The 11,802-nt window shown below is 37.2% G+C and overlaps 1 protein-coding gene across 7 annotated transcripts in view; it reads left to right on the forward strand.

Moving 5' to 3' along the window:
* Positions 1-11,802, forward strand: part of RBMS3 (RNA binding motif single stranded interacting protein 3) — a 1,007,942-nt gene that overhangs the window by 525,650 nt on the left and 470,490 nt on the right. For 6 of the 7 annotated variants that reach the window (XM_032790015.2, XM_075062478.1, XM_075062476.1 and 3 more), the window contains one exon: positions 5,028-5,197. In XM_032790015.2, coding sequence (XP_032645906.2) covers positions 5,028-5,197 — 170 coding nt within the window. The remainder of the gene's footprint in view (positions 1-5,027; positions 5,198-11,802) is intronic. The other variant, XM_075062481.1, reaches the window with a different exon arrangement.

Consider the following 11,802-nt stretch of genomic DNA (forward strand, 5'->3'; position numbering starts at 1 on the left):
AACAAAGAAATTGGGGATCCCAGAGCTGTTAAAATCACCATCCCAAGCTGCTGTGGGTTTATGCTAAGTGTGAGGTGGATACCAATGCAAATCTTTCCACACCCTTTTAAATTCTTGGAATTCTTTCCACACTCCCTCAATTCACCATCAGATGTCAGGGTAATGCTTTTCCTGACTCTGCTTACACATGTATTCACTGTAGGTTTAATAATGTATGTTTTAATGTGGGACTGTGTTTGTACTCATATACACACTCACACAAGTGAGTGAACATATTAATGCTTTGGTGAATCATTCCAGGACTTCACTTTCAAGTGGATAAAAGAGTACAAATTTGATATAGCCAAAGGCGAACAAAACAAATTGGCCAGCCCAATAGCAGAGCAGTTGAGCTGTATGATAGACTCTGAGACCACTCCAAAACCACAAGCCTGACTGCCTGAGAAGCCTGCCAAGGAGCCAGCTGCTGCTAATAAAGCCAACTCTACAGCTTGGCATCTGGGACCTGTGATTCCCATCCAAAGGGAATTGTATGTGAAATATGTTTAAAATTTCTCTTTGTAAAAGAGTTGTTCTTTAAATCAGAAGAAGAAAAAAGCTTTAGACCAAACTTGCAACAAATGAAAGCTAGACAGGGATACCGTGGTTGCCATGGGAGAGGGGGGAAACTTGTGTGAGGAGGCTAAATCCGGAATTGGCATTCATTTATAACTGACCTGGCTCCTAATTCAGCATTTGTGTCTCATTAATCAGTAAGGAAGACTTAAGTGTCTCATTATTTAGGTTTATTGGTCAATTTACTTGGTAGTGCATGTTTGGATGGGAAAGTTTGTTTCAGAGAGCTCTGCTATGGGCTACAAAGCTGAGTGTCTGAAACTGGGGGTGAATTTAACAGTATAATTTCTCACTTTTAAATAATAAAAAAAGCCGCTTGTTTCGTTTTTAAAAGATGAAAACAAATCCTTTTATCCAGCTGCGCTGAATTAATAGGCTGCTTAGAATGATCTACAAACCAGTTCATTTTTCCCCTTTATTGAATAACGAAGCATGGGAATTGAAAAATGAATCTTCTGGATTGGTTATTTGAAAAATTAATGAAAAACTCAGTTCTGACTTCCAGCTCTCTCTTGAAATAAAATACCGTGTGTAGATTTTGTATCATACTGTTGCCTTGTAAGCACCATGTTTGACCATATTTGTATTGTTGCCTTGCCAGATATATAGGATAGCTGCATTTCCCTTTCATTGTCGTTGCTTTAGAGCCTTTAATAATACCTAGGATTCATATGACCCCTGCGGATATTGTGGCAGAGAGATTAAGTGCCTTGCCCCAAGCCACAGAATGCCAGAATCAGGAGTGGAACTCAAGAATTCCTACTTTTGGGCCTATGCTTAGGTCACTAGACCATGCTTAAGGTAAAGAGGCCACTGTTTGATAGCAAGCATTGTATGTCTGGAGTCCCTTCAGCCTATATCTTGCATGCAGGTTGGTGATCAGGGCATTCACCCTGTTGGGGGCAAAATGAATGCTCTTCTATGCCAGCACATGGTCTGGCTTTATCGGTTTAGGAAACAAGAGGCTAAAGCCTTCTCCTGGACTGGGTCTCCAACATGGCAGCCAGCCACATGACTATGCAAAACTGAATATTGGTAATCATCATTTTGTCGCTTGGTGTAAATTCTCTATAACATTTTGGAATTCCTAAATCGATGTCCATAAAAATTAGCAGTGTGTGAATTGAGATTTACATGTGAAAGGGTAGAGAGGATCTATAGCCTAGTCCAAACAGACATAGGACCCGATCATGCCACGTGCAGTCAGACATAGGCCCATTGGCTTAAATGGGGTTCTTCCTGAATGCAGATGTCAGCCTGTGATTGTACATGCAGGATTGTGGCCAGTGTTTGCTCAGCTGTAGTCTGAAAGAATTTCCATCTTAGCACTTGATTCTCATTTACACTGAGGGCACATTACACTGCTCTGGCCTTAATATCAATGTAAATGTATACTTTATATCCTTTACTCTGCAGAGTGGCACAAAGTGGCCATAGCTTAAATTAGAATCAGGCACCTAGTGTTTTCCTCTGTGTATGAGGATAAATATCTGATACTGGAAGGAAAATTGTTCTTTATGTTTGAAAGGTATATCTTGTCTTTTCCACTGAGTTTTGGGACATTTACTTAGTGTGGAAAAAATGCTATTTGCATATTAAACCCAAGCTAAGATGTATTATAATAATAATTTATAATTAACATGCATGACATTTTATTGACTTGTAGACTGTGTCCCTGTCCTGAATAGCTTACACACATTCATTATATAAATTCAACCTCAAAGGGGGTATAAAGTAGGAGCCATGTTATCTTGATCTTTGTGCATTACTAATAATTAAAAGCTGCAGAATTGGCATAAGGAAAAATGGAAGATATATTGTTTCAGCTTTTTGTGTTCTAAAGCCACACATTCGCTGTAAACAAATTGGCTTCTGGCTGGTGTTCAAACCAAAGCAAAAGGTCCATGGAGGAGAATCAACCCCAAAATAGTACATTAATCAGTAGCGAGGTCCTGTAGACCTCACAAATATATTGCAGAGCCCACAAAAAAGTACGTCTGGACATGGACATGAACTAGTATTTTGATAGCCATGTCTTTATGTATTTGTATAGGGTTACAGTCTTATAAATTCTTACCCAAGAGTGCTGTTTCTGCGAGAGAGAATTTAATTCCACAAAGCACCACAACATTGGGAAAGCCTTTTGGCTGATTCCATAGTATCTTCCCAATACTACTGCTTTGAATCTCTATTTCTGGTAATGACATTGCAGTTTGAGTAGGTAAGGCCCTGTGATAAAAATTATATGCAGAGTAATATGATACCCACGTATTAAGAGCCTATGATTGTCAACAAGTCTCCATAGATTCTGAGGGAAACAATTAAATGCAGAGTTGTTCATTTTTCCCTTTGCTATGGCTCAGACTGAATGTGCTTCCTAACCAGCGTACCATAATGCTGTTTGTTAAACTTTTTCTCTCTTGAGAATCCTGCTGAACCAGATCACAGCCAGGCTAGACAGTAGAGATGTATATAAATCTTAACACTTGATTTTGTGTTTCCACTTAGTTAGTTTATGTGAGACAGGCTGTGAGGAGGGAGCAAGAGTGGTGAGGGAGAGAAAGGAAACTTTGGAAGTGTGTTATTCATGTTTGTATTTCATCCAAGACTCTCAGTGAGCACGACTTCATCTACCATCTATACCTGCCTTAACTCTTCTATATTTTCTGTTCTTCTAAATAAAGGTAGTTGGCTGCTTGAAATTGTTTTTAAAGCTTCCAGTTTAAAAAAGTCCAGCTACTGAAGACACAGATTTAGCATATGCATAACTTTAAGCACGTTGAGTAGGGCCAGTGAAATGAAATGGACTATATATGTGGTTGAAGTTAGGCTTAAATGTTTGTTTAATCTAGGCATAACTGCAGAAGTGGAGTATCTGAGTGTGAATGTATGATAATCATCACACAACTGTCGTCACAGCTAGACACCAAATTGCTTTCATTTTGCCTGCATGGCCTTATTAGTATGTCATCATTAACTCACCATCGGTCTGACATCTAGTCACTGCTGATGTCTCCAGGCTGCTAATGAAATTCAGTGTTTTGCTTGCACATAATGGGTCTTCCTTCCCTCACCCAGTTGACCACTTAACTTGGTACTTTATGGCTAATGCTGCAGTTTCTATAATTGGCCAAACCAAACCATCACCTCTGAACACTCTCAAGCTTTGGGAAGTTCTGATCTAGCTCCGAATTTTGTAACTAGGCTCCTTGTTTAACTGTGAAAAGGCTTGTCATCCTTCTTGTAAAACTGGATCATATTTTTCTTTCTAAGAAATAAAGCTGAGTAATGTTTTGCAAATAAGAATGAGAAATAAGTACAGTGTGAGGCTCAATCAGAGGTTTTAGGCAGCTAAATTTGAAAGTTGTTGCCCTGTGTTAGAGGTACTTAGGAATGATTTAAAACATGATTTTATGTATTCTTTTCTAGTAGGTATTTGTTGAAGGGTAGGGGAACGTACTGAGGACATTGTTTGCCTCATAAACCTGCCTCCATTCATAAGTGCCATTTTTCAGCTAGGTTGTGTGACTTGTGCATATTCATAGATTTTAAGGCCAGATCACCTAGTCTCTGACCTTTTGATACTGTCAAGACCATCCATTCTACACCCAGCATAACAGCACATCCGTTGGGAGCCTTGTCTCTCTTTTCCTAGGGCTGATAGCTCCTGTTGACTTTTTATGCATGTGCTGGATACACATCAGATTCCTGGTAACAGCTCCCACACCTACTTTAAATCTGAAGACAATACATTTCCTCAGTGACCTCCCACACTGAGTGGGTCTTAGATACCAAATTCACAGTCCATTTTGGTCAATTTCACAGTCACAGGATTTTAAAAATAATAATTTTCATGATTTTAGATATTTAAATCTGATTTTTCACCTTGTTGTAACTGTAGGGCCCTGACCCTACAATAACCTTGCGCACCCCCCCGCAACCCACTTTTAGGTTGGGACCCCCAGTTTGAGAAACGCTGGTCTCCCCTGTGATGTCTGTGTAGTATAGGGTAAAAGTACACAGAAGACCAAATTTCATGGGTGAGACCAGATTTCATTGTCTGGGATGCTTTTTTCACGGCCACGAATTTGGTAGGGCCCTCGTCATAGAGAAGCTTGAGTTAAATCATGTACCGTGTGTCATCTTCATTTAATAAATGTTGTTCCTAAACATTCAGCATGGTGCTGTCATGTCTTGTGAGTAGGATAAAGTGCATGCGTAATCTATCAACTGCTATTAATTCAGATTTTAAAAAATAAAGTTCATTGTTTATTATTGTAAATAAATTCCGGGCCCAGAATTAATTGCAGTATGTGTGTGGGACAGAGCGACCATGAATTCATAGTGGCTTCGGTACGACACACAAGCTGGTGATGAGTTTATTTTCTAGTAACAGATTTTTTTGTTTTCAGCAGTCCTATGCACCAGCTCCCCACCCCATGGCTCCTCCCAGCCCCAGCACAAACAGCAGCAACAACAGCAGCAACAACAGCAGTGGGGAACAGTTGAGTAAAACCAACCTGTACATTCGAGGCCTTCCACCCGGCACCACTGACCAGGACCTTATCAAGCTGTGCCAGCCGTAAGTGCCATTAAAATATTTCATGTTCTCCAGTTTGAAATGAGTACACTTGACCATCGTATTTATAGGGACAAATTTCCAAGCCAGATTTAAAGCTTGTGTGTATAGATTTTATATTTTCAAAACAAGAATTTAGATGCATGATGTACCTGGTAGTGAAAGATGAACATCAAGGGTAACGCCGACTCCTTTAGCTCAAATGGCTGATGTCTGTGTTTGGAGAGCTGAAAATCTAGGGTTCAAAATCTACTGACATCCAATTAATTGGGAGTCATGGCTTCATAAGACTGAATTTATTTTTCGATGTTTTTTCTTTTTTTCTTTTCTTTTGATTTAATTAATTCACACAATCAGAAAACATCTACAGTGAGAGATTTTACAGTTGAAGAATTATGATTCATGGCAGAACACACAAAACACAACAAAACACATTTGTCATTTGTCACATCTTTTGATTGCTGTGTCTCATTGTCAAGTCTGAAGTTCGAGAAGTATGTTGCCAAGTGAATATGGGCTTGTACTAAAATGTCCTCTTAAAACTGATGATGTAAAAATGTCACTCTCTTATTCAACAGATCTGCTCCCTGTGTATGTTTGGAGTAATTTCTGCCAACTGTAGTGACAAATATAAGTTTTACTGATTTTTATTTCTGTTAACACTGCAGAGGCCACATAGCTAAATTTTGTTCCTCTGGTACATCATTCAAAGAAATGTTTGCTAAAATCAAATCACAGGGCAGTTACCTAAGCAAATGAGTTGATTATAATGGATAATACAGGTATAGGTGAGGGTATAATTTGATTTGCTGAATCTTTATTACTGGTGGTGATGCACAAGAAGGAAATAACCCAGCTTGTCTTTCAGATCCCATATTGAGTTGTTAAGGCCCGAAAGAAGAAAAATATATTTTTTGTTGTAGAATGAGAACAATGGTAGGAAAATAACAGGGACAGCAAGTATGGATTCCTACAATGCTGTATTTATATTCTCCCCCGCCCTCCCCCAAAGTTGAATGGCACCTTTAAGACTTTCCATTGCAAATCAGCACATCAGGTAGAGCTTGATAAATGGATTTACTAATGTAAGAATCAATCTGAGCCTAGACCTAGAATTTGAACAGAAATTGATGCTGCTTTGAGATATATGGCAAATTAAATTAAAATACATGCAAATATTATCCAATGTGATATGCACTTCCTAGATTTGATCAGAAATACTGTGACAGACACTTTGTATGATGCTTGGCAGGTCTGAGGAAGAAAGCTCTTAAAACATATTTTTTTTCTTCTGCAGTAGCCAAGGGAATGTTGAAAATGCTTGCAACTGAGTAAATTTCTCATAGTGCAACATTTCCATTTCCAATTTTACTCTAGTAGGATGCTTACTGTTTAAACTACACTCAACTTTCTTTTAAGTGCATTTTGGTGTGTGGCTATAAAAAATAGATTCTATTTTAGTTAAAACCATAGAAAAACCATGAGTTTTGTGTTTGATAAGATGAGTGGCTGCTTTATTTAATCCTCCTGACCTTTATACATTTCCATTTTATGTTTTTATGTGGTATGCACTGCATGCTGAATAGAAAATAGCGTACCAGAGTGCCATTGATACTCGTAGTGCAGAATCCACTATGAGTGATGTCAGATATTTTTGACAAATGTACCGACACTATCAAACCTTTTATCAATTTAAGGGTGACCTTGTCACAGTAATCTGTCAAACTGTTCAGATATAACAAAAGAAAAAGAAGTCATCATGAACTCCACAGTAACCAAGTAAATCAGAAAAATGTTACTGGAACGTTTTGTTCTTTCTTGTATAGTTTTGATCCTGAAAATCTCTGTTCAGAAAAGTTGCTTTAAGCTTTATTTTGCTGTGCAAAGCACTTAAGTTACAGTGCATCTTTTGGGACTTTATAAACTGGTACAGCAACAGGTGTGATTGAAAAAATAAACCAGGAATAAATGAATAGTAAAGGTAATCTTCCTTCATTTATGCATCATGTCTTGGATTTTCACATAAATTAAGCAAGAAATCTCTGAAAATACGACTTTAGCTTGCTTTTCACTTTTTAAAACATAGCCTTTTAAACCCATCTCAATCCACATTCATAATTCCATAATTTAAAAATTTTGGTCCTAACTAATGCATGCAAATAATATTAATATACTAATATTGCCATTTATTCCTAAGACATACCCAATGTTTTACAGCATAATTGTATGACCCATTGTTACATACATGTTCCTCTTAACTCAGTCAAAACATGATGTTTATTAAAATTAAGATAAACATAATTAACATTTAATATTTATAGATTATAGAATGAAAAATGTAGAAAGTACTGTTTTAAACAAACAACATATAAAGTTCCTTTCCTAATCTAATCATACCTTCTTTTTATACAAAATAATGTGTTTCACACAGAAGAATCCCAAAATTCTCATAAAACTTTACATTGAAATATCCTTGACCATCACTAACATATGAGGCACATCAATAAACTATTGCAATCCTAGGTGAAAATAGAGCTGATCAAAAAACAGACAAACAAAAGCAAATACACAAAAACACACCATTTTAGACATTTGGATTTTTTGTTTGTTGTTTTTAAAGCAGAATTTTCACTTTTCAAAAATGTTCACAATGTTTTAGTCAAATATTTTCAGGTTTTCCTTATTTCTCATTTCTCTCCATTTTTTCTTTATCCCTCCTTTTTGTTTTCCCATTTCCTAGTTTGCCACTCAAAAAGGGGCTAAAAAAGGGATAAAAGGTGAGAGGAAAATGAAAAAATATTAGTTGTTGGTTTTGGTCATAAAAGAGTGGACAATTTTGAAAAATAATTACTGTTTTTTACAAAAATTGTTTTGCTTGAAAATTTTTCACCTGCTACAGGGGAAAATATGTGTTATACTAAGAACATGTATTCCTACTGTGAATTTTTAATATACAAATATATTTTAAAACCGTGAAATCCTGTGAGCTTTAACAAGTTGTAGTTGAACATTTTGTACATTTTTGATTATACATTTAAATATAATAGCTCAAATTTGCTTTCTCTTAGGATTGCTATGTAGTGTTATGAAGATTGCTTAGATTGTGAATACAGTCCCTGTCTGCCGTGCTCTAGCCATCAGTTTTTCAGTGCTAAATCCATCCTTTAAATGCAATTTAACCTACATTTTACTCAGTCTTTGACTTTAAAACTGGTTTGGTCTAATACTCTAAATCATCATATGGTTGGATTTAGTGCCTAACCGCCTTGTACCTGAAATATACCTTCAGAAATCTTACCATATCCGTCTGCTTTGTTTTCCTTGCTTGGATTAGCTATCTCTTTATCATCCAGCAATGTTTGATTTCTGTGTGATCCAGGCTGAAATCCAAGGACTGAATTAAAACAACAACAACAACAAAAATATTAAACTCAAAAACTGATAAGTCTGTGAGCCAGTCGGACTGAGTTGTGTGGAAGATGAGTCAGAATTTGGTATCTAAATGCTTTTCTCAGCACAGAAAGTTTCTTGTTTTGCTGCGATTGCCATCAGTGTGGTTTTTCTTCTATGTCTCTGAGCCATATTTTGTGTGAGGCAAAGGATCTTCTTCCCATTCAAAGTCTCATGGATTTGCTTAAGGGAGTGAGAGTCAGATTCCTAGTTTATTTTATTCCCTCTAGTTTTGTGATAGGAAAGACAAACAAGAGTGAAATAATTAAATTAGAGTTGGCCAAAAAAATAAGGAAAACAGAGGTGAAAACTTTTGCTGTTTTCCCCCCGTTTTTTGGTCAAAATTTTTGTATTTTTAAAAGTGGTTCCAACCAGTTCTAATTAAAATAAAGGCTAAAACAAGGTATAACCTATCCACAATAAGATTCAAAATAAGAAAAAAAAAAAGTCACCACCATAGTCTCCCATCTTCCAAATGAATTCATGATAGAATGACAATGGACCAAATTCAGGCATAGTGTAAAAGGGTGTGCTTAGACTGTGGGTGAAAGCCAGTGGCAAAATTCCCATTAGCTTCAGTGGAGCCAGCATTTTACCCAGTATCTGCATTTGACCAGTTAAGTAGCAGGTCTTTGCAAGATACAGTGGAACGTAGAGGTTCAGATAAGTTAAAGCTAGTTAGCATTGTAACCATATTACAGTATAATCTGAATAGAGGCCTGCAATCTGCACCCGCCATTGTATTTAGCAATAATTGGCACTCTTGTATACTTTAGCATAGAGGCCATTGACTGAAGAGGTGAGAAAAGTGAGTTAACCTCAGAATGATGGAGCTTTCTCCCTGGATTACCTGGTGTTAGAACTATTCAGGGAGATGTAGATTGATTCCTGCTTGACTCTGGGTGTCCAGTGTTTCTCATTTACTGCACTTCAACTGTTCAGTTTGAGCAGAGGAAACTAAGGTCTGAGGAAGAAAAGTCTTTCCAGGGAAACCCTAGAAACAGCCAAATTTGGGGGCAAGTGAAGGTTGTGATTTGTTTTCATTGTTGTGTGAAGTACCAATAGAATCAAATCCCAGGTCAGACATATGTTTGGACTAAATACAACGTTTGCAGATTCTGTTCAGGACTGTGAGGGAACACGACTGGCTTACACTTGTCTTCCTCAGAACCGGTCCATTTGGAATAGTGGTGAAACATATTGATAGGATAGATTAAGCAAGCTTGCATTGCTTGTCTCTCTCCTCTTGCAAGCTCTTTAGGGCAGGGGCTGCACTTAAACATTAAAAAGAAAAAACATAATTTGAACTTTTAGAATAGTTTTTTTTAATTTAAGAGTGATCATGTGCTCGGTAACTAATTTTAGGGATGACTATATTATTACTTAAACAAACAAAAAACAAACCAACCTAGTGACGTAGAAGTAGCTTTTTTCCCTGTGATATGAGACCTCTACGTGGTGGTGGTTGTTGTTACTAATATTATAAAAAAATTGAACTTCTACCTAAGGTCCACATTGGTATAATATAATGAACTTTTGGTTTCAAATACCTGCATCTTAACTTCAAAACTGTGTTGACTCACAGCTTTGTACTCCGATGTGTAAGCTGAATGTCTTTGTAATATTTAAGTGCAGGCTTTGTACGTATTATTTTTCTTCACTGTGTTACCCTTTTAAAAACAAACAAATAAAAAACCCTAGTAAAATTGTTTGTATTATCTCCCTGTTACTGTAGTTCCTGAATATCTTAAATGGTTAAAGACAAACATTAAAATTTCCCCTGATAGGCAATGAACTAATCCTATCCTTAGCCACCCCTTTTTGTCAGAGAAACCAGAACCCTAGGTCAACAAATGCCCAGAGCATTGCAGAGTGCTCTGTCTGGGACATGAATGTTATCATTGTAAGGAAGAAAGGCACAAAAATAACTTAGTTAAGCTAATAAATGAACACCTGCAACATTCCATACTTAAGATGTAGCCATCATTTCACTGGAGTGTGACCGAGTGTCAGTAAGAGTTTCTGATTCCCTTTCAAGTTGGATGAACATAATTTAATAGAGGCTTGTGGGAGAGGGAAGAATTCTCGTGGTTTGGTGCAGAAAACATTTTTTTCCTGAGATGAATTATAATTGAAGTCCTGAGGGGGGGGGGGGGAAATTTGAGAGTTCTTAACAGGAATATTGTGAGTGGTCTGTCACTGTGTGAAGGGCACTGCTATAATCACTTGTTTGTTTATTGTTGGGGGGAAGGCTTCGAGAAATGAGCAGGATAAACAGATGCAATGAGCTTCTTCTGACCTGTTTGAAAATGTAGTGTTTCCATTCTTTCATTATATTCTTCGCTGCTACACTCCCCCAGCATACTTTCTACATGCAGCCAGTCAACTGTAACAGCATGGCTGGATATGTCCATTAGGCACTGAGATGTTTGCTTATCATTAATGTAAATGTTTAAGAATCTGAAAACATCTATGGCCCTAAACCATCCAAAGGACAAATAGCATTTGTTGTTGTTCTATCAGGAACCATAGTGGGTGATTCACAAACTCTTCTGACAGATGGACATGTGCTGTATGTGGGAAACTTACTGAATGTGAGACACCGTTGACTAAATGTCTCCTCTTGCTCCATCACAGACCAGATTTGCTGACCTGATGGACGTGCTGTAACGCTCACTTTTTTCCCCACTCAGACTTGCAGGAAGGAGGTGGGTGGATGGGCTGATAATACAGCAATTTGATCTAGAGAGTTTATGATTAGCCTCATTTTGTTGTGGGGAGTCCCATAGGCATACAAGTATATTATCAATATATACTAAATATTGTCAGTTTATTTTTTTATGAAACACCTAGAATTTTTAGGCACTGTGAAATCAAAATTATCATAATTTTCACTTAAACTTTTTTATTATTATTTAAACTAACAAAAAAGACAAACCAAAGGAAGGCTAAGTGTGGGCCATATCCGTGTGTGTGTTCATGCACATGCATACTTTGTTCAAAGCAGAGTGGAAACTACATTTGCTTGCAGGTGTACTTAGGAAAATATATGATTATTTCAGAACTTACCTTGGCTTGGGAGAAGAATCTACATTATTCTTCTTCGAGTGCTTGCTCATATCCATTCCAGTTAGGTGTGCACGCGCCGCGTGCACGTT

This window comes from Chelonoidis abingdonii, chromosome 2, assembly GCF_003597395.2.
Source record: "Chelonoidis abingdonii isolate Lonesome George chromosome 2, CheloAbing_2.0, whole genome shotgun sequence".
NCBI classification, from domain to species: domain Eukaryota; kingdom Metazoa; phylum Chordata; order Testudines; family Testudinidae; genus Chelonoidis; species Chelonoidis abingdonii.